The following is a 27596-nucleotide window of genomic DNA, read 5'->3' as shown; positions in this document are numbered from 1 at the left end:
ATATTTCGATAGCTTGGGACCCCAACTGAATAGTCAGGTAACTTGGGACTCCCACTGAATATTCAAATTGCTTGGGACCCCAACTGAATATTGGGATAGCTTGGGATTTCCACTGAATATTCGGATAGCCTGGGATTCCCATTGAATATTCTGGTAATGAATACTCCTGGAGAGATCAAGAGGGAAACGTGCATTTCTGAATATTTGAGTATGAATACCTCTGAAGGGATCAAGGGAGACGGGTTGAACAATTTAGGGGCGGAGTTTGGGGAGGGTGGGGTGTGGGGAGGGTCATCAAATGTCATAAAGTCCACTCTCCAAAGCAGCCATTTGCTCCAAGGGAATGAAGTTCCATATCCGGAGATCAGGTGTAGAGATCTCCAGGGCCCACCTGGAAGTTGGCAGCACAAGTTTCTGGGTGGGAGGAAAGCAGAGTTGGAGGGGGCCCATGGGGCATGTGGAAACGTGCCTTCCCAAATCTGTCAGCAAGGACTTCCCTCTACCTTCTTACGGGGCTGCTCCTCTGGGTGATATTGGTGTACGCATAAGACATGAAAAGCTCAAAACAAACCTGGGGAGGGGGGTGGGGGAGGAATCACTGTATCTCACCCACCCCTGTGCTCTCCCTTTCTGCCCCTTCAGTATCCTTAAGGACAGGAGCGCCCATCGGCAGGTTGTCTGTGGTTGACACATAACTCAAGCCAGCTCAAGACCAAGGGCAGTACGATCAAACACTATTTTTCTTTTTTGGCAAAATGAAGGACAAAAGAACAATACATTTTGACTCTCTCTGCGGAGACTTGAGATTAACAGCCAGTCTGATCCGCTGCCTCCCTATGCAGATTTATCAGCTGCAACACCAGAGAAGACTCGTGCTTCAGCATGATCCCTTGGAGCCAGGACTTCCAAATGGCGTTTAGTTGCCTGTCTTTCTAGAGCAGACCTGGGCATTATACGGCCCGGGGGCCACATCCGGCCCGCCGGATGACCCTGACTGGCCCTTATGACAGACTTGGCCCTGGCCTAAGAGGACCTGTTTAGAACCGCGCTGCTCACGTTAACCCTCCCCCTCCCCCTCTCGCGCAGTGGCTTCTTTGAAAGCCCCGCAGAAGCCGGTTGCCTTGGCTGCCTGCTTCTGCGGGGCTTTCAAAAGCGCCGGTCAATGAAAAAAGTAGGTCAAGGGACTTAAGTCTCCACACTTGCTTGATTGTCACAGTGGACAACTATGCAGGTAGGTTAAACCTGTGATTTTTTGTGCCAAATAGTGTTGTATGCAGAACTGTTGCCACTGATTCCAAGTTGAACTGTGCACCCGTCTGTCACTTATCAGCCCCTATGATGCAGAATTGAGTTCAGCCTTTTGGCCCGGCCCTCCACAATATTTTCTGTTTCTTATGCGGCCCCATGGAAAAAAATAATTGCCCACCCCTGTTCTAGAGGGACCTGGTCATCTTCGGTGGTCTCCCGACCATGGTTGTCTGCATTATAAATGCCTTCATCGCAGCCATGTGCTCTGCCAACCTCCAGGAAGTGACTGGTGATTCCCTGGAGTTACAACTGTTCTCCAGAGATCAGTCGCCCCCCCCCCCCAGGAAAAATGTCTTCTATGGAGGGTGGCCTCTATGCAGTGGTGGGATTCTAATAATTTAACAACTGGTTTGGCCCCCTCTGTGCATCCCTCCACACCGTGCGCCCTCCCTGCCACTCCCCTCCCCTCCCCTCCCCTTCCACCCACTTACCTGCTTTGGAGGAACTTCTTGTGGGGCTGGAGAGGGGCAACAGGGCTTTGCCGCCGCTGCTTTAAAAGCCCACTTGCTCCCCTGGGAAAGGGGCTCTGAAAACCCCCTTGCTCCCCTCCCCTGGGAGAGAGGGCGACGGGGCTTTAGCTCCTCAGAGCAGCCGGGCAGCAAGGAGCCCAGCTGATCCGGGGTTCCGAAAGCCGCTTTTAACAACCGGTTCGCTGGACTGAACAAAAAATCAGGTACCGGTTCTACTAAACCGGTGCCAACCGACTGAATCCCACCCCTGCCTCTATGACATTATACCTCATTGAGATACCTCCCTTCCCCAAAACCCACCCTGCACCCCCAGGTCTCTAGAAATTTCCCAGCCTGGAGCCACCCAGCATTTGATGCCCAGATGCTCTCAGATTTTCAAAAAGAAAAAAAAACCCAGGAGTCTAGCCTTTATGGCTGCCATCCAAGCACAGCAAGCAAACACATTCGCCGGAGGGGGATCCCTGTGCTCTCAGTTTCTTATTCTTACACCAGCATATGTGTATGACTTTTTTCATCAGGAGGCAGTATTGCAGAGTGATTAGAGGGTAGATTTAAGACCAAATTCTAATCTGTAGAGGCCATGAAGGTGACCTTAGACCAGGGGTGGGCAATTATTTTTTCCATGGGGCCACATAAGAAACAGAAAATATTGTGGGAGGCCGGGCCAAAAGGCAGGGGGGCGAGGCGCTTTTGAAAGCCCCGCAGAAGCCGGCAGCCAAGGCAACCGGCTTCTGCGGGGCTTTCAAAGGCGCCTCGCTCCCCAGCACGGTAGGGGGGCCAGTCAGGGTCATCCGGCGGGCCGGATGTGGCCCGCGGGCCGTATAATGCCCAGGTCTGCCTTAGACCATTCATTCTCTCTTAGGGGCAAGCCAGGCATAACGGAGAACGCAGATAACCCCTGCTTCTTTTTAAAATCAGTTACCAATGGGGGGGGGGGAACTGGGGCACTGGGGTATCCACAATTCATCCCTTCATCATTTTGCCAGTTGGTTGCTTCCCACCACACTCCCACGGTGTTCGCACAAAAACGAGTTCAACGCGGGGTTTTGGAAAAGGATCACAATTTTAGCTGTGTTTGAAAAACCTGGGATGCGGGAAATATCGCGGGACTGGGAACTTTAGGACTGAGAGCCAAGTGAACATCTTGGCCAAACCGGGATATTTCCCTTGCTCAGTTTGGAATATTTGGACCGTGAGGTGTCGACCTGCATGTAGACTAAATGTGAAATATATATAGGTTTTAAGAATATATACTCTTAAAAATACAAATACTATAAATATTATGACTCATTTAATTGATTGATTGATTGATTGATTGATTGATTGATTGATTGATTGATTGATTGATTGATTGATTGATTGATGATGATTGGGTTTTGTATACCGCCCTACCCCCGAAGGGCTCTGGGCGGTGAACAACATAAATCACATATATACAATAACCCTTAAATACATTAAAACAATTTAAAACGCAGCGATCAGTAACAAACAATGTCCGCAATGTATTGTCGAAGGCTTTCACGGCCGGAATCACTTGGGTGCTGTGTGGTTTCCGGGCTGTATGGCCGTGTTCTAGCAGCATTCTCTCGTGACGTTTCGCCTGCATCTGTGGCTGGCATCTTCAGAGATCTTCAGATCCTCTGAAGCTGCCAGCCACAGATGCAGGTGAAACGTCAGGAGAGAATGCTGCTAGAACACGGCCATACAGCCCGGAAACCACACAGCACCCAAATGTCCGCAATAACCCTCATTAAAACCTTCCCCAAAGGGGGGAGAAACGGGTCCCATAGGTGATAAGAGACCCAGAAGTGAAGAAGAGTAAGAGGAGGGGGTTATGGATATTGACAAGCTGGAAAGGGATCCATGCCCTACGAAGAGAGATTTAGGGAGCTGGGGATGCTTAATCTTAAACTAACCTCCAGGTAGTCGTTGGAGGTCTCCTAGAATCGTAACTGATCTCCAGGCTAAATCCCCAGAGGAAACAGTTGCTTCGGAAGGTGGCTTTATGGTTTTATACCCCACTGAGATCTCTCCCTTCCCCAAACCATGCCTCCCCAGGCTCCATCCCAACCCCCAACCCCCCAGGAATTTTCCAACCCAGAGCTTGAAACTCTACAGGATCTCTCTTTTCTCCAGCTCACGATCTTCCATGAAAGCTGCTTCCTTATTTCAGCTAATTCTGCTCTGTGTCTCTCGCTTGCCCCCCAGATCCAGATACGCCGAATTCCAATTCAACTGCCAGCCATCCACGCAGTCCACAACAGGATGCCGGAGGGAGAATTTTGCAGCCTGCCTTCTGGCCTACACTGGAATTATTGGTATGAAACAGGTTTTATTAATGTTTGATGATGGAGTGGGGAGGGGGTAAAATTACCCTGGAAATCTAATAACATATGAATGTTAACATGTCTGTATTTCCCACTAGCTGATTAGTCCAGACTAAGCTGATCTTTCCGGGCTCTGGATAGCCATCTGTCAGGAGTGCTTTGACTGTGTGTTCCTGCATGGCAGGGGGTTGGACTGGATGACCCTTGGGGTCTCTTCCAACTCTCTGATTCTATAATAAGGTGTTGATTCCTCCTTTCAAACTGCTTACCCATTGATTGGCACTCTCTCTTTCCCCACTCCCACGCTTGGCAGGTAGCTCCATTACCCCAAACTACATAGATAACTCCACCTCCAGCATCGCTCCTTGGTGTACCTGTAATACCAGCGGCAACAGGCAGGAAGAGTGCAAGAGCTTCCTACATCTCTTCACCGAAAATATCTGCCTGCGTGAGTATTTATTTACAAAGCCTTTTCCCCCAGGCCTTTCCAGTACTGCGGAATTTGTTTGTGGGCCATGAGTGAGTAAAATATGATCGGGATGAAGACTCCCCCTCCCACGCACAAAAACCCACAATAAATGATCGTAATTTGGGATTCTGTTCTACATAAAGTTGCCAGCTCTCGGTGTGGAAACGTCTGGAGATTGGGTGTTGGAGCCTGCAGAGGGTGGCATTTGGGGAGGGGCTTCAGTGGCATTTAATGGCATACAACATTGAGAGTCTACCTCTCAAAGTAGCTATTTTCCCCGGGTGAACTGGTGTCTGTCACCTTGAGAGCAGTTGTAATCCCAGGAAATGTCCGGCCACTGCCTCGGAGTTTGCAACCTGAGGGATGCCTGACCTAGAATCTTCCGTGGGCGACTCAGGGGGTGTTTCAAGATCTACCTCAACCTACTGCTGTCTCTGAGGGACATCTTTGGCTGGCTTCCCAGATGTTCCTGCCTTTGCTCTATGCTGAGGGTCTACTCTGGTCCTGGTTACTGGGAAGGAAGAAGAAGAGTTTGGATTTATATCCCCCCTTTCCCTCCTGCAGGAGACTCAAAGGGGCTTACAATCTCCTTGCCCTTCCCCCCTCACAACAAACACCCTGTGAGGTGGGTGGGGCTGAGAGAGCTCCGAGAAGCTGTGACTAGCCCAAGGTCACCCAGCTGGCGTGTGTGGGAGTGCACAGGCTAATCTGAATTCCCCAGATAAGCCTCCACAACTCAAGCGGCAGAGCTGGGAATCAAACCTGGTTCCTCCAGATCAGAGTGCACCTGCTCTTAGCCACTGCTCTTAGCCACTACGCCACTGCTGCTCCCACCCAGGAGCTGAGGCTTGGTGGTAGAACATCTTCATGGCATGAAGAATGTCCCAGGTTCAGTCCCTGGGGTTTCCAGCTGGAAGGACTGGACATCAGGTCATGTGAAAGACCTCAGTCTGAGATTCTGCTGCAGCCAGTCAGAGTAAGCAATACTGACCTTGGTAGCCAAGGGTCTGAATTAGTACAAGTCAGGGGTGTACTTGCCAGAGGAACAGGAGGTATACCCTGTCCCTGGGCACTGCCCAGCAGGTCATGTGGGGGAGGGTGAAGTCGTTACGGACGACGCAATAATTGAGACGAGACGCAGCGATATCAGGATCCGGTGGAGAGAGGCCAGCAGCAGTGGCTAGTCTGGCCAATCTGCCGAGCTGGGGTCCCTGGCACCTTCATTAAGGGTTTGGGGAAGGCGGGAGAGCGGGAGAAAGTTGCGCAATTCACGACTCATAGGAGGGCTGCGTATGTGCAGGGGGAAACGTTCCTGTCTGGGTCGAATCCACATTCGGGCATCTTGTGACCTGGGTGTCTGGGAGATCTCGCGATGTGCGTATGTGTGCGCCCAGGAGGGGACAGATGGCGCAGGCATTCCTGTGCACTTTCTGAGACTCTACTGGGTCTGCTGACGCACCCCTACAAGAGGGGTGTGTGTGTGCAAAATCACCCCCCACACACTGAAGCCTGCTGCGGGCCCGCCAGGCAGCTCTCGACTCAAGGAAGGCTCCTGGCTCGGCGCCAGCCTCTGATAGAGGTGTGCAGGCTGGCAGAAGCTGCCAAGCAGGCCCCCCCACTCCATTGGGCAGGAACCAGGCTGGGGGGGGGGGTTGGGGGCAGGACCTGCAACAAGTTTTGCCCCCGAGTGCTATTCCCCCCCCAATACACCTCTGGTACACGTCCACTCCTTGTGATATTTCTCCAGACTCTGAATGATCAAAAATGACCCACTGAGTCCAAGCTCTTAGCTAGGAAGAGAGAGGTACCTCAGACTTTCCACCCCAGGTTCCTGCTGCAGAGAAAATGGGGGGCGGGATAAGCTTGCTGCCTTCCCCAAACAGGAGTCTTGGTCCTTGAGCACAGCTGGGAGAAAGCAAAGCAGACGGGCAGAACCTTCCCAAACGTCACAGATCAGAAAGAAAAATTGTCGCTGCCCCAGAAAAGATGAGGCAGGCTGAGAACACGCTGAGGAAGAGGAGGAGGGGCTGTCACGGCTCAAGGAGAGCTGGATTTGGCAGGAGGGAGCAAAAGATGGGCGGTTGGCCACTGGGAGGGCTCTTTGACAAGGACAGCCCTGGAACACAGGGTTGCTGATACGTCAGCCGGACGCTTAGTGCAGGGGTGGGCAATTATTTTTTCCATGGGGCCGCATAAGAAACAGAAAATATTGTGGAGGGCCGGGCCAAAAGGCAGGGGGGCCAGGCGCTTTTGAAAGCCCCGCAGAAGCCGGCAGCCAAGGCAACCGGCTTCTGCGGGGCTTTCAAAGACGCCTCGCTCCCCAGCACGGCAGGGGGGCCAGTCAGGGTCATCCGCCCGGCCGGATGTGGCCCGCGGGCCGTATAATGCCCAGGTCTGACTTAGTGGAACTGTCTGTGCGCAGAACAGAAAAGACTCCCGGAGGCCTGGTCTCATTTTCATTCCTCGCAGGCCCTGCAGGAACAAAAGTGGGACCAGTCCTTAGATTGGGGTGATGGGAAACAGCAGGGGAGGAACTGAATTCCAGAAGCGCCCTGGCTCGGTTGTTTCCCCACTTACGTTTCAATGAGTAAAAATGCCACAAAGTGGATCCTGTGGATCCATTCCAACCAGAGGCATCCCGGGAGAAAATGGTGCCCGGAGCACCCCTGTCCCCTCACTCCACTTATTTTTATTTATTTATTTATTTATTTATTTATTTATTTATTTATTTATTTATTTATTTATTTATTTATTTATTTATCAGTCTTATAGACCGCCCAACCCCCGAAGGGCTCTGGGCGGTGAACAACATAAAATTACATTTATTTATTTATTTATTTATTTATTTATTTATTTATTTATTTATTTATTTATTTATTTATAAATAAATAAACGCCCTCGAAGGGCTCTAAGTGTGAACAACATAAAATTACATTTATTTATTTATTTATTTATTTATTTATTTATTTATTTATTTATTTATTTATTTATTTATTTATTTATTTATTTATAAATAAACCTACTCTGGCTGGCCTTAGGGTGGGCGAACAGTGAACAAACAAATAGAGCTATACAATAAAATCAAAGTTAAATATAGCTCTATATAAGCTAAAATTAACCCCATTAAAATGCAGCATCCTAATATCAAAATCAACGATGGTGACCTACTAGCAATCCCCTAAAAAGAAAAAGGGAAGGAGAAGGGAGGGGGGGGAACAGCAGGGTCCACAGATGTTATAAGAGAGGAGGGGGGGCATCAGCGGCCCAGACTCCTCCCCTGGGAAGGCCCGGTGGAACAAGCTCATGCCTTGCAGGCCCTGGGCAAATTCCTTTTAAGATCCCGCAGGAGGGCCCAAGCGTGAGGCTGGGAGGTGAGCTGTTCCAGCAGAGGCAGGGGCCCAGAGCTGTAAAATGGCTCTGGGTCCCGAAAGTGGAGGCTTCGGTCAGCCGCATCATTGAGGGGCTAGGGATCACCAGCAAATTTGCCTCTGCTGAGCGCAGAGGCCGATTCGGGACATGTGGGGCTTTACATGATGGACTTTAAATAATTTAAGCTAAAATGCAGCAATTAATAAACAACAATGCCCGCAACAATTCCTATTAAACTCTCCCAGAAGGGGAGAAAAAGAATGAGAATGGGGCCCATAGATGGTATGGGCCCGAAATACAGGAGGAGGCGGGGGGCACTATCAGCGGCTGGACACTCCAAAGGCCCGGCGGAACAACTCCGTCTTACAGGCACTGCGGAACTCACCAAGATCCCGCAGGGCCCGGACAGCTGGAGGAAGAGTGTTCCACCAGGCAGGGGCCAGGGCTGTAAAAGTCCTGGCCCGCGTGGAGGCCAGCTGCATCATTATGGCAGCCAGTGACTCCTTCAGCTGGCGGAGGAGGCCTTCAGCCAGGTGGGGCCAGGCTGAGGGGCGCACAGCTGCAGGCCTGCAACAGGCTCCCGGCCCGACCGGGTTGCTCCTTCTGCCAGAGGGACATGGGGGCACATCTCCTCGAGAGGATGAGGGGGGCAATTTTTCACCCCCCATGTGGTCTAATGGGTGGCGCCCAGCATCATGTGGCCTCACATGTCCCTCTGGCAGATACGCCCCTGATTCCAATGGCAGCACCTTTTCCTTGCACAAGAGGTGAGATCCACAAGAGGTGGAACACTCTTCCTCCAGCTGTCCGGGCCCTGCGGGATCCTGGTGAGTTCCGCAGTGCCTGTAAGATGGAGTTGTTCCGCCGGGCCTTTGGAGTGTCCAGCCGGGGATTTCCTGGTTCCCTTCTTCCTTTGCCACTTTTCTAGATCAGATGTTGGAGTACAGCTGATTCCTGGGTCCTCCTGAGGAGATCGTCCTCACAGCTGACGCCTTGGGACTGGCTCTGTGCACAGCCTTTTCATTTAAGCCAGTCTTTGGTTCCTCACATGGAGTTGCTGTTCTCTGGAAAAATGAATAGGCCACATTAAGGCGTGACTTTTCAGCCTTGCTGAGCCTTTGGAACTACAGGAGGGCTTGCAAAGTGAGAGAGTGTGTAACATGTGCCTGAGAGGGGCTTTGTCCAACCAGAACACTTAGCCCATGTTTACATTAAACAGCAGCTGTTTTTGTGCACGTCCTTTCTTTCCAGCCATTGAACCATCTCAGGAACTTGAAGAAGGCTCTCTCAAAGCATGGGGTGTGGTTATCCGAGGTGGTGTTTCATTATTTGGGGCTGCAGGCAAAGCTGTTTCCCCGCTCCCCATGATAGCTAGATATAGCCTGCAATGCTGAAAACGTTTTGCTGCGAATAAGCACCAATGAATAAAATCCCCAAGCATCCCCGTTTAGGACTGCTCCTGCGGAGGCTCGTTTGAACCCTCTAGTTCAGAGAGAGAAGGAGAGAGATCAGCGATAAGGAATAATCACATCATCTCCCCAAGGAAAGGAAAGTGCCGAGGCAGAATAAGACTTCATCTTAAATTATGGTTAAAACAAAGCTGGGGGAATGAAGGGCTCTGATATGCCAGGCACAAAGGAAAAACAAACCCTGCTCTGCACTGATGCAAAAATAAATTGTACTCTCTCTCCCCCTCCCTCAGCTCTTTGACTCTCTGAGAAACAGTGCAGTGTAGTGCTGTGTGGTTTCCGGGCTGTATGGCCGTGTTCTAGCAGCATTCTCTCCTGATGTTTCACCTGCATCTGTGGCTGGCATCTTCAGAGGATCTGATGGAACCCCAGATGCCCGTGCATAGACGCTGCCGAGCTTCTGGGTACAGCTTGCGTTTACGCTTGCCGCCTCTGCTAAAGGCCATAGCGGCAAACGCTAAGCCCCAGAAGCTCTGCGTGCTCTCCCAAGTGACCATTGTGGCGCACGTGGGAGGGGCTGCCGCGACTGCTTGCACACCCCAGGAAGGCAGTGCAACAGCCTTCCCAGAAAATCGGACAATTTGTAGTGGTGAACCCGCTGGGACAGCTGACAAATTGTTCAAAGGCGTGACGGTCCCGCCAAAAGCGGGACGGCTGGTCAGCTTATGTATGTGAGCTCCCAAAGGCACCAGGTGGGCCACTACGAGTAGCTGAGTGCTGGACTAGATGGACTCTGGTCTGTTCCAGCAGGCTCTTTCTTATGTTTTTGTGTCACCTCTGCTTCCCATACAGTCTTGAGCAATTCCTAGAGCTACCCTCTGCCACTTCTAGGTTCCCCCTGAAAGTGATGTAATGGCGCATGAAGCATCAAACTCCTCCATGTCCCTGTGCCCAAACCTCCCATCAGTTGCCAGGCGCACTTGGCAAATCTAGCTTGGATTGGGCCTAGGCATGGAATCTGGTCTAATGGAAGAGATGGGTTGGTTGGTTGTGGATATGGAATGGAGGCTTGCAGCCTGACCAGGGCGTGGGGTTGAAGCCGGGCAGTGCGTTGGCCCTCCACAAACAACAAACGCGCTGCATCAACCTCTACTTTATCAATTGCGCTAAGCCCACATATAAAGTGCAGTACATAAAGTGCAACCAGTGAAAAGTGCAAACAACATCAGAGCCTAGACTCTTACAATACTACACATATCACATCACCCTACAACATAGTCAAGGTGACTAAACGATGTCTTCTTCACTCGGTCCTATGTCTTCATCCGTATAGGTACTTGGACGGGACCTCTTCTTTGAATATTAAATATCCAATAATAAACAGGTTGTGCTACTGTAACCGTTTTCGATAGATTCTTCTTCAGATTACAATTCTTCAATCTTAATCGGGATAATTACTCAAGGTGACTTCCTCACATCCATTCATTTATTATTGGATATTTAATTGACGGACTTGGCTCAGACCGGTCCACATTGCCATATAGACCTACTTCTACTGACTGGAATGCAGTATATGCAGCTATTGATAAGTGATTGATTATCTTCAAAGAAGAGGTCCCGGGCCCAAGTGATACCTATGGCATGGACGTAAGACATATGGATTCGAGTGAAGAAGACATCGCTTTTAGTCACCTTGATCTATGTTGTAGGATGATGTGATATGTGTAGTATTGTAAGAGTCTAGGCTCTGATGTTGTTTGCACTTTTCACTGGTTGCACTTTATGTATTGCACTTTATATGTGGGCTTAGCACAATTGATAAAGTAGCAGTTGATGCAGTGCTGTGGCCCTCTCAAAGCTGTCCATCTTTTGCTTTCCAGAAAATGCCATCCAGGCCTTCGGCAACGGGACGTACCTGAGCTCAGCTCTGAGCCCTTCCACCCCTCCAATGACGCAGCTGCGCAAACAGGAGCGTAACGGCAACAAAGCAGCCGCCACTCTGCAAGAGAACATCTTCGAACAACTACAGCCCACCAAGGTAGGGAAGAATTTCCAGGTAGAGTGGACACTCCTTCCTTGGAGGACTCATAGAATCATAGAGATGGAAGGGGACATGCAGGCCACCTACAACTATGGATCCATCGATGCCTTCTTAAGTTACCACACACGGTTGTCATGGAAATGTGGGAGGGAGGGACCAGATACTGTTGGACTTTGTGCTGTCAGTTGCTCACCTTCTGGATGGGAGCCAGGGTATGTGGCCAATGTAGAACCATAGAGTTGGAAGAGACCCCCAAGGGCCATCAAGTCCAACCCCCTGCAATGCAGGAACACACCTTCAAAGCACTCCTGACAGATGGCCATCCAGCCTCTCTTTAAAAACCTCCAAAGAAGGAGACTCCACCACATTCCGAGGAAGTGCATTCCACTGTCAAACAGCCCTTACTATCAGGAAGTTTTTCCTGATGTTTAGGTGGAATCTCTTTTCCTTCCCCTTGAACCCATGACTCCTGGTCCTAGTCTCTGGAGCAGCAGAAAACAAGATGGCTCCCTCCATGACATGACACCCCTTCAAATATCTAAACATGGCTATCATGTCTCCTCTGAACCTTCTCTTCACCAAACTAAACCTCCCCAGTTCCCTAAGCCTCTCTTCGTAGGGCATGGACTCCAGACCTTTGAGCATTTTGGTTGCCCTCCTCTGGACCCGTTCCAGCTTGTCAATATCCTTCTTGAATTGTGGTGCCCACAACTGCACACAATATTCCAGGTGAGGTCCTGACCAATGCAGAATAGAGAGGTACAATTACATCCCTCGATCCAGACACCAGACTCCTATTGATACATCCCTGCAATTGATGTTCTGGCATCTATGGGACCTGGAAAGGGTTAATTGTGTGCACATTAGGGTTGCCAGCTCTTGGTTGGGAAATACCTGGACATTTGAGAAGTGAATTCTGGACAGGGTGGGGCTTAGGATAGGGAGGCATCTCAGCGCGGGATTGTGCCAAAGAATCCACCCTCCAAAGCAGCCGTTGTCTCCAGAGAAACTCATCTTGGTTGCCTGGAGACCAATTGTAATAATGGGAGATCTCCAGGTGGCTCCTGGAGTTTGGCAGCCCTTATGAGTTACACCTGCTTCTTCTCTCATGCAACGAACACAGTCCATCCTCATTGCTTTGTGTCCGGCTCCAGACCTCGATTGCCATGCCAACCCCCGCCGTGCTGACTTTTTAGCTTGCTTCTTTAAAAAACCAATCCAACTTCAGTGCCTGGCTTTCCTCTTTGAAAGCCCATAATACTATCACAGTCCCCTCGATCTGATACAAGACTCTCCTTCCTGGGATGCTTCCCTCCCATTACAAATCAGCTCTCGCCTCGTGCTCTCCTCGGAGGCCAAACGTTGGCTCATCACTTATATTATTAATTCCTCCAGAAGATCTTGGATAAAGAGAGCCGCCAAGCCGATTAGGCTTCCGGGAGTCGTCAGGAGGAGGTTCTTAAAGGAGCTGCAACTACCCAAGCCGGTCAGCCAGCTCCCCGGAAAGGGCTCTGTGATCTGGCCAAGAGCTCCATCAAAAGAGTAATCGTACCGCAGAGCAGGTTGCTACGACTTGCAGGCAATCGTGCAACCTGAGCGCAAAGATCTCTGCAGTAGCCGGATTGCAGGTGCCTACACCCTTTCAGAGTCCAAATGCAGAATCTGCAATCTGCAATAATGTAATAGGCGGGTTAGCTGACTTGGGTAGAACTTCATGCCAGAAGCTGAGTAGTAAATGAAGGAATGAGTAAATTTTGCAACGCATTCTGTGCCCTCCATATCTCTTTAGGAAGAAGAGGAGTTTGGATTTATACCCCACCTTTCTCTGCTGCAAGGAGACACAAAGGGGCTTTTCAAACTCCTCTCCCCTCCTCTCCCCACAATACACACCTTGTGAGGCAGGTGGTGGGCCAGAGAGGGGGATTCTTGAAGGGAACTTCACTGGGACTAGCCCAAGGGTCACCCAGCAGGAATGCAGGGGAGTGCTGGAAACACATCTGTCTACTCTGTGAATAAGCCTCCGCCACTCAGGTGGAGGGGTGGGGAATCGAACCCGCTTCTCCAGATTAGAATTCACCTGCTCTTAACCACTACACCACGCTGGCTCTCTTAACCACCACACCACGCTGGTTCATTTAAGCAAATGAACAGTCACCTGCACAACAACTTTGTTGATCAGTTTTTCGTGAAGTCAGCACTGAAAGCTACAGATTTTTTTATTGCAATAGTTGGATTTTGCACAAGAAGAAGAAGAAGAAGAAGAAGAGTTTGGATTTCTATCCCCCCTTTCTCTCCTGCAGGAGACTCAAAGGGGCTGACAATCTCCTTGCCCTTCCCCCCTCACAACAAAGCACCTGGGAGGTAGGTGGGGCTGAGAGAGCTCTGGTGAAGCTGTGACTCATTTCAAGGTCACCCAGGCTGGCGCAGGTGGGAGGTACTGGGTAATCTGAATTCCCCAGATAAGCCTCCACAGCTCAGGTGGCAGAGCTGGGAATCAAACCCGGTTCCTCCAGATTTAGATACACGAGCTCTTAACCTCCTACGCCACTGCTGCTCCTTTGAAAAGTTTTGTTGATCAGTTTTTCGTGAAGTCGGCACTGAAAGTTACAGATTTTTTTTTTTATTGCAATAGTTGGATTTTGCACAAGCCTTTTGGTTTGGCTGAGTTTTGCTGCTGGCTTCCAGAAGGCATATTTAAAACCCTACACAACTTGGGACTGGGATAGTCGGACCTGGAGGACAGGCTGAAGATGCTCAGGAGATTTAGCCTCGATAGGAGACGACGGAGAAGTGATAGGATAGCCATCTTCACGTCTTTGAAGGGCTGTGTGATAGAGGATGGAGTGGAGTTGTTTCCTGTTACCCCAGAAGGTTGGAACAGAACCAACAAGTTGAAATTAAATCAGAGGAGTTTTCAGCTAAACATTATTTCATTTCATTCATTTATACTTTTATTTATATCCTAAAATAATCAACAGAAAAATATTAAAACAGTAAAAACCAGCCATAGATGGTGTGACTACACACACACACACACACAGACACACACACACACACAGACACACACACACACAGACACAGACACACACACACACACACTCACCCCGTGGGAGGTCAATGATGATATCAGGTCAGGCTGGCTGGCTAGATGGGAATTCCTGGTGGAAAAACTCCATCTTGCAGTCCCTGTGGAACTCATCTGTTCAGAGCCAGCAGGGCCCCATCTCTCCTGGGGAGCTAGATTCCCACCAGGTGGGGCTGGCCAGAGGCTGAGGTGCTGCCCTGGCTCCTTTGTGGGAAGCCGGCCAGACCTCCTTTGGGCCAGGGGCCTCCAGTAGATTTTCTTCCGATGAGCGGAAGGATATAGTGGGGCAATACAGGGAGAGGCGGTCCTTTAGGTATGCAGATCCAAGACCTTTCACAGCCTTAAAGGTTATCACCAACACTTTGAATATGATCCAGTACTCGATCGGCAGCCATGAAGTTAGGAAGAACTTTAAGAACTTTAAGAACTCTTTAAGAGCTTGGGTGCTGTGTGGTTTCCGGGCTGTATGGGTCACAGAAAGTTCTAGCAGACTCTCTCCTGACAAGTGCTACGCCTTGCATCTGTGGCTGGCATCTTCAGAGGATCTGATGTTGGGAAAGCAAGTGGAGTATATGCTATACTGTTGGAGTGTCCAGGGTGGAGTGGGGAAACCCTATGACTGTATATGAGTAACAAAAGGGCATGGCAACCAGGTTTATTAATAGTTGAGGAGGAGCCTCTTTAAGGAAGCTCTTTAAGAACCTTTGGGTGAATGTACAATCTGGGCCAGGGATTTGGTAGCATTGTGGGTTTATCAATGGCTGCCAGAACTTCTTCCTTGTTCACCTTGGTCTCACTATCTTCGCTTAGTTCTCTCGATTCACTTCCCAAGAAGCATGGTTCAGGTGCAAGAATTTTCCTAACCTCCTCTTGGGTGAAGACAGATGTCGATTTATGGCTACCAATCTTGATCCTCTTTGATCTGAGATTGCAAATGCCTTAACAGACCAGGTGCTCAGGAGCAACAGCCACAGAAGGCCCATTGCTTTCACCTCCTGCATGTGAGCTCCCAAAGGCACCTGGTGGGCCACTGCAGTAAAGCAGAGAGCTGGACTAGATGGACTCTTGGTCTGGATCCAGCAGGCTCGTTCTTATGTTCTTATGTTCTTATGAAGAACTCCTCCCTGACAAAGTTAGGAGGTGTCTCTCAGGAGCAGGCTTCCGTGTGAGGTGATGGGCTCTCTTTCTTTGGAGGGGGTACGGCAGCGTCTAGATTTCCATCCGACAATGTGGATTCTGTGGACTTGGGCAGATCTTGAGGGGGCGGGCAGGAAGAGACGAATCACTACTTGGCTCCACTGGCCCTTTCTTACATGCCCAGGGTAAGGAAGGGTCAGAAGGCTCCTCGAGATCCCTTCTAGGACCGGCTTGCAAAAGCTTCCATTGGGCCAGAAGCTCCCTCAATGAAAAGAAGAGTCAGCCTAATGATCAGCCAAGCCGCTCGGCCCAGCCGATTCTCTCGTTGCCCGTGCTGTTTTGGGTAACTAGGGAGATGTTGCTCGATCCCTGGGAGCCAAAGGGCTCATTATATGCTGAGAACACACTGCTGCATCACTAGCATTTAATAACCTGCAAAGCTGGAAAAGGTTCAAACCCAAACGTGAGCCGCTGAGAGTCGTGAATGACCTTTTCATAGAGGCCTTGGCTGCAAACATGTGCTTAATACAGCGGAATGGTGTTTGATTGCTTTTCCTGAAATGGATCTATTTACCCATTTATGGGCACCAATTAGGGGTGCGGGAGCCTCAGGGGAGGCATAGCCCAGTGACGAAGCACCTGTTTGGATGTAGAAGGTCCCTAGTTCAGTCCCTAGTTCAGATATCTCCAGATCCTTGGGATGTAGAAGGTCCCTAGTTCAGATATCTCCAGTCAAGAGGGTTTCTCAGATGGCGAGGACAAAATGCACCCCTCTCTGACTCGTGAAACAGCTGCACTAAATGGAGCAACACTTGTCAGAAGAAAGCAGGTTTTTGTCCACATCTGGATGGCCCTGGTGACAGATCACATGGAAAGGTCTTGGGAAGTTGCTGTGTTGCTTAGCCAGGCCGGCCTACTTTGTACGAGGACAGGAGAGCACCGGGGAAAGTCCATGGTTGCCATAAGAACATAAGAACAAGCCAGCTGGATCAGACCAGAGTCCATCTAGTCCAGCTCTCTGCTACTCGCAGTGGCCCACCAGGTGCCTTTGGGAGCTCACATGCAGGAAATGAAAGCAACGGCTCCTCTCATGGCTGTTGCTCCGTGAGCCACTCCTGGACTGTTAAAGGCATTTGCAATCTCAGATCAAGGGAGGATCAAGACTGGTAGCCATAAATCTAAAGCTTCTCCATAAATCTGTCCAAAATTGTTTCTCCTTTTAAAGCCTATCCCAGGTGGAGTGGCCATCAACAATCTCCTGTGGTAGCATATTCCAAACACCAATCACTGCATGTGAAGCGTGAAGAGGTAAGTGCTTCCTTTATTAGTCCCAATTCTTCCCCCAGCATTTTCCATGAATGCCCCTGGTTCCTAGTTATTGTAGAAATTGAGAGAAGGAAATTCTCTCTCTGTCAACATTTTCTATCCCATGCATAATTTTATAGACTTCAATCATTATCCCCCCTCAGACGCCTCCTCTCCAAACTAAAAGAGTCCCAAATGCTGCAGCTGTCTCCTCCCTCATAGGGAAGGTGCTCCCAGTCTCTCTCAATCATCCTCGCTAAGGTTCCCTTCTGTACTTTTTCTATCTCCTCAATATCCTTTTTTGAGGATGTGGCGTAATAGAACTGGACACAGTACTCCAAGCTGCGGTCGCACTTTCACACGTGGGCTTTATATAAGGGCATGACCAATCTTTGCAGTTTTATTATCAACTCCTTTCCTAATAATGATCCCCAGCATAGAGTTTGCCTTTTTCACAGCTGCCATGCATTGAGTTGACATTCCCATGGAACTATCAACTAAGACGCCTAAATCCCTTTCCTGGTCTGTGACTGATAGCACTGACCCCTGTAGCGTGTATGTGAAGTTTGGATTTTTTGCCCCTATGTGCAGAGGAAGGGAATGGCAAACCACCTCTGTTGGACTCTGCCTTGAGCTGGAGGGCCCAGAATAACCAGATCATGGAAGGTCTTGGAAGTTAAGAGGTCAGCCTTGGTTTGTACAAGGACAGGAAAGCACTGGGGAAAGTCCATGGTTGTCATGCAGAGCAATGCTGCCCAAAATGCTGGAGATAGAACCCATAACCTGCATGCAAGGCAAGGCAGATATTCTGCCATGAACCCAGACTGGTAACATCAATTCCTTTAGCTATTGTGCAGGAGGAGAAGGATGCACATAATTATCTGATGGTTTGTTGGACTAGGACTTCCTCGGTGGGTGTTGCTTGGCCTCCTGGGGTGGCCATTTTGTGGTGGGCTCCACCTCCCTTGACAGCCGTTCGCTGCTCCCATCACCCTGTGTCAGAAATCCAAATGTGCGTGCACGTTCAAGGCCGGGGACCCCTGGGATTCAAACTTGCCAACAGACAGGGTCGCGTAATGGTTAAGAGCAGGTGGAGTCTAATCTGGAGAACAGGGTTTAATTCCCCACTCTGCCACTGGAGCTGTGGAGGCTTATCTGAGGAACTAGATTAGTCTGTGCACTCCAACACATGTCACATGCCAGCTGGGTGACCTTGGGCTAGTCACAGCTCTACACAGGTCTCTCAGTCCCAGCCACTTCACAGGGGAGGGAAGAGAAAGGAGATTGTAAACCCCTTTGAGTCTCCTACAGGAGAGAAGGGGGGTATAAACCCAAACTACTACTACTACTACTACTACTACTACTCTTCTTCCTCCTCCTCCTCCTTGTTCAGTGGCGTAGGAGGTTAAGAGCTCATGTATCTAATCTGGAGGAACCGGGTTTGATTCCCAGCTCTGCTGCCTGAGCTGTGGAGGCTTATCTGGGGAATTCAGATTAGGCTGTACACTCCCACACACGCCAGCTGGGTGACCTTCCGGGCTGGGCTAGTCCACACGCTCTTCTGAGTTTCCCCAGCTCCCACCCACCTCTACAGAGGTGTTTGTTGTGTGGGGAAGGGCAAGGGAGATTGTAAGCCCCTTTGAGTCTCCTGCAGGAGAGAAAAGGGGGGATATAAATCCAAACTCCTCCTCCTCCTCCTCCTCTTCTTCTTCTTCTTCTTCTTTTCTTCTTCTTCTTCTAACTTATCACCCTTGTCTCTTCCCAGGTATCTGCTGAAGAGAAACTTCTGGGAGACGCCACTCACCTGGCGTCCGAGTCTTCTGATGCAGTGATGGCTTTAGCCACGAGTGGCTGGTTGATCGTACAGTGTTCCGTGTCGGCTTTTACCTTGCTCCTGGCATCGATGTGAACGAGAGTAATTTCACTCTCGAGAGAGTCATGACTGGATTGCTCTTTGTCTCGTTACAATTTGGGAAGAAGAGCTGAAAGGTCCCACCTGCCTCTCTTCCCCTTCTTTAGTATTGTATGAAAAAGAAAAAAAGCAGAGAAAGCTCATTTCATCGGCTTGTTCCTGACGCCTTTCGGTGTGAACAAGCGGGTGTTCATCAAGGGGCGGAGACATGGAACAGGCCTGGACCAGAACTGAACCGCCAGTAAGAACTGAATTCCACCTTTGTTTCTTGTTTTCACATTGGCAAGTCAGTAGAAATTGTCCGGTTTTGGTATGCCAAAGCAGTCTTTTCAGCAAACCAACGCGGCAAAACTACAGCTATCTTGGAAGCTTTTGAAAAAAGGGCCCAAACGGGGACAATGCAATCCCCAATCTGCAGGAGTGCCGGAAAAAAATCATCTTCTATCATGCCAATCCCACCGACTTCTGATAATGATGTTACATAAAAGTAGAGTTGTATAATCTGGTTATCCAGACTCAGAATGGGAAACAGATTGGGGACTCAAGATGGCCGCCATGAACCAGCCTTCCGTGTTTACCGTCATACTTCAAGTGAAAAATGGGAATGGCGGACTGTCATTGAAGGAGTGGGTTGTGTTTTGAAGATAACCTTATTAGAAGATTCCTGGAAATTGAAGGAAGCTTCGTGCTGGCAGGACTGAATCGCCGGCCTCCATATCGGAAGGATTATTCATTCTTTGTATTGCCGAAGGCTTTCAAGTCTGGAATCAGTGACTGTCGTGGGTTTTCCTGGCTGCGTGGCTATGGTCTGGTAGTTTTTGCTCCTAACGTTCTTAAAATGCCCCCCCAAGTGACCCTAGGAAGCGGTGCCTGGGGCTGTAGCCCTCTACGCCTGTACCCCCTCGCTACGCCACTGCATGTTTATGAAGATGCCAGCCCTAGATGCAGGCAAAATGTTAGGAACAAAAACTACCAGACCATGACCACACAGTCTGGAAAAGCCACAACAGCCACATAATTCATTCTTATCAACAAGTCACTGACTTGGTTCTATTCTTATCAACAAGTTATTGACTTGGTTCAAACAAAGGGTGCCTCACAACCGGAATGGTACAAAGTGGCCGTTTTATATTCCCCTCGTGCCATATCACATAGCTGGTTAAATTTCCAAGTCAAGTTACCAAGTGTGATCTCCTAAAGACCAGGGTGGAGGGCCAATTATGTAGTCATCTCAGTTATTTTCCTTGAGTTGCCTTCAATGATGTGGTACTCATCCAAGTAGGTTTAAAACACTACTCAGATTTACTGCTCACATAATTTTGGCCTGGGAAAGAGAAGGCAGGACAGAAACATCAAAAATCGTCCATTTCAGGATCTCGGAGCATTTCTGGATGCTTGAGCTGCCTTACATGTTTCAGCCGCCGTTCAACGCTTCAGCAAAGAACTACACTGCATAGGTAAATCATGCTCACACCTCAGTCCCTCCAGGGAGAATTTCCACGCCCCGATTTAGGTCTAATTTAGATCCTGACCATCACTTAATGATTCTAAGCCGAATGTGTGAAAAGCCACAGCTGGGGAAATATATAGTTGGAACTGAGATCTGTTGATCACACAAGTTTCTTCTTGCGGAAATTGCAAACCATCAGCTGCCTGTCCGTCAACAAGTGACAGACATGAACATGTGACCCTTGATCTAAAATGCAAATCAAACCCTTCACGCACTCTTTTTGGGTGTTCGTGATTGGAAATACATCGCAGCTCCCAAGAATGGACACGGCTCATTTGGGTCAGTCTTTGGTAGATTCTTCAGCTAAGTGATCCAGCATAGAGTTTATATTGTTAAGCCCCTTTGAAAAGTCAACGGGCTGGTATATATGCATTCTTAATTCTGTGCTGGCATGGAGGTCTTGGCATTTAGGGAAGGATTTCGCCAGCAACCCTTTCAATGAAAAAAAGAACTAAAAGCAGAATCTCAGCAACTTCATCTGCTACTGCAGCAGCAGTGGCTTAGGAGGTTAAGAGCTCAAGGTATCTAATCTGGAGGAAACTGGCTTTTGATCTCCCAGCTCTGCCGCCCGAGCTGTAGCGGAAGGCTTATCTGGGGAATTCAGATTAGCCTGTACACTCCCACACACGCCAGCTGGGTGACCTTGGGCTAGTCACAGCTTCTCGGAGCTCTCTCAGCCCCACCTACCTCGCAGGGTGTTTGTTGTGAGGGGGGAAGGGCAAGGAGATTGTCAGCCCCTTTGAGTCTCCTGCAGGAGAGAAAGGGGGGATATAAATCCAAACTCTTCTTCTTCTCTTCTACGTGCAAGTGGAGCATTCCAAAACCAAGACAGTCCAGCATGCGGTGGATGCAGTTACAATTCTACTTAGTTATTTGCATTGAAGAGGGTAAAATTGGTTTTTTGGGTTGACATTCCTAAAAATCTTCAAAGCTCTAATGTACGTAGCAGGGCTCTAGGCCCCCAAAGTTGATCTCTCCTGTCCAGCAACTGATCGTGTACAAATCAGCACTTTTCCTCATGCAATATCCCTTTCTGTGTATTCATAAACACTGGGCGAAGCTGCCGATGAAATCACGTTGGGGAAGATTGCAGAGAAGACTTCTTCTAGCGACTGAAATACCGTCATGTGTATAGGAGAGGTCCTTCTAGACCAGGGGTAGGGAACCTGCAGCTCTCCAGATGTTCAGGAACTACAATTCCCATCAGCCCCTACCAGCATGGCCAATTGGCCATGCTGGCAGGGGCTGATGGGAATTGTAGTTCCTGAACACCTGGAGAGCCGCAGGTTCCCTACCCCTGTTCTAGACTGTTGCAGGTAGGGTACGAATCTAGCAAAACAGAATCATCTGCAACCAGTGGCATAGTGAGGGGGTGTGGGCGGGGGCGTGGCACTCGGGATGAGCCCTGGGAACTGTTTTATAAAGCGATGCCCCTGTTGGCAGCCTTTGCAAATAATCAGCTGAGAACAGAAGCTCTCTGATGCCCAGAACCTCTTTTTAGAACAATCATAGAATCACAGAGTTGGAAGAGACCCCAAGGGCCATCAAGTCCAACCCCCTGCCATGCAGGAACACACAATCAAAGCAGTCTTGACAGATGGCTATCCAGCCTCTGTTTAAAAACCTCCAAAGAAGGAGACTCCACCACACTCTGAGATAGTGCATTCCACTGTCGAACAGCCCTATCGGTCAGGAAATTCTTCCTGATGTTTAGGTGGAATCTCTTTTCCTGCACCTTGAACCCATCACTCCTCGTCCTGGTCTCTGAGGCAGCAGAAAACAAGCTCGCTCCCTCTTTGACACGGCATCCCTTCAAATATTTAAACATAGCTATCATGTCCCCCCCCCCCTTAACCTACACATCTCATAAGAACATAAGAACATAAGAACAAGCCAGCTGGATCAGACCAGAGTCCATCTAGTCCAGCTCTCTGCTACTCGCAGTGGCCCACCAGGTGCCTTTGGGAGCTCACATGCAGGATGTGAAAGCAATGGCCTTCTGCGGCAGTTGCTCCCGATCACCTGGTCTGTTAAGGCATTTGCAATCTCCTTTCACATGTGCTCGCATTCCCCTGATGCGTGAGGCATTTTTCGTCGCAATCATTAGCAGGAAATGACAAGCGGCATCTCAGTATTTTCCCATTCTTGGATTTCCACACCACAGTGTCAGGAGGAAATTTGACCTGAGATGAAAATTCAGACTCCACCGAAATTTCAGAAACTTGGACTTGGGCTTTCAAATCTGTATTCAGTTTCAGAGGGCAGCCATGTTGGTCGAAAGCCGAACAGCTGGATTCGAACCCAGTAGCCCCTTAGAGACCAACAACATTTTCAGATATAAGCTTTTGAAAACGTATACCCCTCCCCCCCCCAACATCTTGTTGATCTGTGCGTGGTATCTACAGTGCCCCTAAAACATATGCTCTGGGGAATGGGAGAGAGTTTCTTGATTAGATGGTTGCTATCACCACCAAGAAGAATGGTCTCCCAATGAGATAAAGATGGGTTTGCAGCTCCAACAGTCAGAGTGCTGCAGCCACATGCGCAAATTTTAGCAGCACATAATTGATTTGATTGGGCAATTATTTTTAAGAATGTGGCGCCCGAGAGGCCGTGCTTTATCCTACAATACCTCTCCTCTATTTGTCATTAACTGAGATGGCATCTCGGACATCTCAAAGGAAATCTGGACGGCTTTCATTTGTTGTTGTTGTTTTCAAAGAACTTCTTTGTCCTTCAGTTCCCAGATTTAGCGTTCCAATCACAGCTCCAGCATTCGAGGCAGATCAGCCCCACTGATTCCAGCAGAAGGAAACGCTCTCCAAACCAACTGGGTTGGGTCACCTTCTCGGTTACGACTCCTGAGAGCTAGAAACTTACCATTTAAAATGCAAAGCCAAATGGGTGAGTGGAGGGAATCTGTCCAAAGGCGGGGGGAGGAAGGGGAGTAAAGGAGCAGATTCACATTCTATTAACAGACCCAGTTGGTTGATAAGAACATAAGAACATAAGAACAAGCCAGCTGGATCAGACCAGAGTCCATCTAGTTCAGTTTGCCATTGCGCAGGTTCTCACCAGGTGCTACGTTGGGAGACTCACAGGCAGGATGTGAAAGCAATGGCCTTCTGTGGCTGTTGCCCCAGCACCTGGACTGTTTAAGGCATTTGCAGGAAATCTCAGATCAAGGAGGATCAAGATTTGGTAGCTGATAGATCGGGATTAGGTAGTTATAGATCGAAGCTTCTCCTCCATAGTCTGTTCAAGTCTCTTGTAAAAGTTGTCAAGGTTAGTGGGTTATCACCACCTCCTGTGGCAGCATATTCCAAACACCAATCACACGTTGCGTGAAGAAGTGTTCCCTTTTATTAGTCCTAATTCTTCCCCCCAGCATTTTCAATGGATGCCCCCTGGTTCTAGTATTGTGAGAAAGAGAGAAAAATTTCTCTCTGTCAACATTTTAATAAAAAACATTTTGATAAAAAATTCATAAGATATGGATATTTATCCAATGCTTTCCCCAAAAGGCTCAGAACAGTAAAAATTTGTTCCAGTGGGATGAAAGGTCTCTGTCCTTATCCTCCCTTGATGTTGCCAACTCTGGTTTTGGAAATTCCTGGAGATTTGTGGGTGGAGCTTGGGAAAAGTGTGGTTTGGGGAGGGGAGGGAGCTTACCAGGGGCATAAAGCGACAGAATCCACCCCTCCAAAGCAACCATTTCTCCAATTTGGTCATCTGGAGATCAGCTGTAATTCCAGCAGGTCTCCAGGACCCAACTGGAGGTTGGCAACCTTAAGTCCCAGGCATCACAGCAAAGCTACACAGCCAGCAGCAAAAGAGAAGGACCAATGCCCCCCCCCCGAATTGAAAATCGCTGCTGCTTTCCTACCCCACGCCACAGAGGCATAACGGGGGAAATGGCGCCCTGCTCAGGGCGCCCTGCCCCTGCATCCCCCTGTGCCCCACCTACCTTAACCGGCAGAGGAGGGCAGCAGCAGTGGCTCCGGGCAGCCTAACGCAGCCCGCTGGGCACCCCCATGTGATCTAATGTGTAGCGCCCAGGGTCAATTGACCCCCCGTGTCCCTCTGGCAGATACGCCACTGCCACACCAACATAAGCCAAGCTCTCTCTCACCTACACATATCGGATAGTAATTTGTCAAAGAATTCCTACCTTCAAGGAAGGTCATTGGGCAGGCTGATAGAGAAACCCCCGCCCTGGGATAGAACGGACATCAAGGGTTCGTGCAAATCGTGATGTGGGGAAAGAATTGCAGAAAGAAACCTCTTCTTAGCACAAGCAGCGAGGACTCTGGCTGGGTGGGAGTCAGGAGAGGCAAGCAGGAACACTCAGAAGTTCTCTATTTCGGCAATAAAAACACACACGGAATCCTGGGGAAATGCTCAACGATTGTATGTGGGTTTATAGGGGGGAGGGGTTGGCGATTCTTTTGGGATCTAATCTGTACTTTCTGTATGTATCAGTATTAATAAAAATGTACCCGAATAAAGCAATTGTGCATTTTTCCTGGCATGCGTCTCGTTTATGTATCCCATGCAAGCAGTTCTAAGGGTTGGAGAAAGGGGTAAGATCCACCCTTTAGGCATGCTAGCCACGGCAGTTCATCGGAGCATTTAGCTAGGCCTGCAAAGAAGTTTATTTTATTGGTGTAATGCAGGGGTCTTCAAACTATGGCCCTCCAGATGTTCAGGAACTACAATTCCCATCAGCCCTGCCACTTGGCCATGCTGGCAGAGGCTGATGGGAATTGTAGTCCATGAACATCTGGAGGGCCATAGTTTGAAGACCTCTGGAGTAATGGTAGCTAGTGCACACCAAGCAGGTACACACCTAAGGTTCCTCAGGAGTTCCTATCAGACTTACTCTTATTGCCACTGATTGGGTACAGTCATAGCTCTGTGAGGGAATTTTTACTTTTCCCTCCAAAACTGACTCTGACTACGCCTACAGCAGTGGCGTAGGAGGTTAAGAGCTCGTGTATCTAATCTGGAGGAACCGGGTTTGATTCCCAGCTCTGCCGCCTGAGCTGTGGAGGCTTATCTGGGGAATTCAGATTAGCCTGTACACTCCCACACACGCCGGCTGGGTGACCTTGGGCTAGTCACAGCTTCTCGGAGCTCTCTCAGCCCCACCCACCTCACAGGGTGTTTGTTGTGAGGGGGGAAGGGCAAGGAGTTTGTCAGCCCCTTTGAGTCTCCTGCAGGAGAGAAAGGGGGGATATAAATCCAAACTCTTCTTCTTCTTCTTCTAAATGACTCTTGATGCTTATTCACAAGCGAACAAACAGGAAAGTGTTTATTTACAGAATTACAAGAAAATACGTTACAGAAATAATTAAGCTTTTCCTTTTCTCTGGCGGGAATATTTTACTAAACACGTTAGTTGTTTTGGATATTCTTTTACAGTTTCCAAACAGTTCTCTGGCTCAGTTTTAACAATTTTATAAACTTCCTGCACAGGGAAAATCTTTCCTTCACAGAACTTGACAGATACTTAAATATCCAACTCCCTTCACCAAAAGAGAGGCCCACTGGGCTTCTCAGAACAGGTTCTTGGGTATCCTACCTGGAAACCCACTCCTGACTGTGTTAACTAAATAGCTCACGCCCTCAGGGAGAAGCAGTGGCATAGTGGCTAAGAGCAGTGGCTAAGAGCAGGTGCACTCTGATCTGGAGGAACCGGGTTTGATTCCCAGCTCTGCCGCCTGAGCTGTGGAGGCTTATCTGGGGAATTCAGATGAGCCTGTAGACTTTCACACATGCCAGCTGGGTGACCTTGGGCTAGTCACAGCTTCTCAGAGCTCTCTCAGCTCCACCTACCTCACAGGGTGTTTGTTGGGGGGGGGGAAGGGCAAGGGGATTGTCAGCCCCTTTGAGTCTCCTGCAGGAGAGAAAGGGGGGATATAAATCCAAACTCCTCCTCCTCCTCCTCATCAGAGATTTCACAGCAATAGCACAGGAAGAAAAAGACGACGACTTTGGATTTATACCCCACCTTTCTGTCCTGTAAGGAGACTCAAGGTGGCTTACAAGCTCCTTTCCCCTCTTCTCCCCACAACAGCCACCTTGTGAAGGAGGTGGGAGAGTCCTGAGAGAACTGTGACTAGACCACAGTCACCCAGCAGGAATGTAGGAGTGCAGAAACACATGTGGTTCACCAGATAAGCCTCTGCCACTTAGGTGGAGGAGTGGGGAATCAAACCTGATTCTCCAGATTAGAATCCACCTGCTCTTAACCACCACACCACGCTGGAAGAAGGAGATGCTTGCACGTTGCGTGGCTGCCCTGAGCTGAAATATCCCGGGGAGAATTATTTCTCCCTTTCTGAAGTTTCTCATGGGGGCTTCCAGATCCGACTGTCTCAAATGCTTGATGTCTAGTAGGGTCTTTATGCCTAATAGAGGTTTACTGTATTGTACTACCCTGTTTCCCCGAATATCGAAGAGATAGAAAAAGTGCAGAGAAGGGCAACGAGGATGATTGAAGGATTGGAGCACCTTCCTTATGAGGAGAGGCTGCAGCGTTTGGGACTCTTTAGTTTGGAGAGGAGACGTCTGAGGGGGAATATGACTGAAGTCTATAAAATTATGCATGGGATCAAAAATGTTGACAGAGAGAAATTTTTCTCTCTTTCTCACAATACTAGAACCAGGGGGCATCCATTGAAAATGCTGGGGGGAAGAATTAGGACTAATAAAAGGGAACACTTCTTCACGCAACGTGGGATTGGTGTTTGGAATATGCTGCCACAGGAGGTGGTGATGGCCACTCACCTGGATAGCTTTAAAAGGGGCTTGGACAGATTTATGGAGGAGAAGTCGATCTCTGGCTACCAATCTTGATCCTCCTTGATCTCAGATTGCTAATGCCTTAGCAGACCAGGTGCTCAGGAGCAGCAGCAGCAGAAGGCCCTTGCTTTCACATCCTGCACGTGTGCTCCCAAAGGCACCTGGTGGGCCATTGCGAGTAGCAGAATGCTGGACTAGATGGACTCCGGTCTGATCCAGCTGGCTTGTTCTTATGTTCTTATGTTCTTATATAAGACATCCCCTAAAAATAAGACCTAGTAGAGGTTTTGTTGAAGTGCGAAATATAAGGCATCCCCCAAAGGAAGACGTAGCAAAGTTTTTGTTTGGAAGCATGCCCGACGAACAGTACACAGAAAAATAAGACATCCCCTGAAAATAAGACATAGCGCATCTTTGGGAGCAAAAATTAATATAAGACACTGTCTT

At 49.1% G+C, this 27596-nt stretch overlaps 1 protein-coding gene across 1 annotated transcript in view; it reads left to right on the top strand.

Moving 5' to 3' along the window:
• Positions 1–20905, top strand: part of GFRA4 (GDNF family receptor alpha 4) — a 157804-nt gene extending 136899 nt beyond the window's left edge. The window contains exons 5-8 of the mRNA XM_048510065.1: positions 3987–4096; positions 4419–4553; positions 11233–11390; positions 18686–20905. Coding sequence (XP_048366022.1) covers positions 3987–4096; positions 4419–4553; positions 11233–11390; positions 18686–18829 — 547 coding nt within the window. The 3' untranslated portion in view covers positions 18830–20905. The remainder of the gene's footprint in view (positions 1–3986; positions 4097–4418; positions 4554–11232; positions 11391–18685) is intronic.
• Positions 20906–27596: the final 6691 nt, after the last annotated feature.

This window comes from Sphaerodactylus townsendi, linkage group LG10, assembly GCF_021028975.2.
Source record: "Sphaerodactylus townsendi isolate TG3544 linkage group LG10, MPM_Stown_v2.3, whole genome shotgun sequence".
Classification (NCBI taxonomy): domain Eukaryota; kingdom Metazoa; phylum Chordata; class Lepidosauria; order Squamata; family Sphaerodactylidae; genus Sphaerodactylus; species Sphaerodactylus townsendi.
The sequence above is the reverse complement of the archived record's forward strand: the minus strand, read 5'-3'. Positions and strand labels throughout refer to the sequence as shown.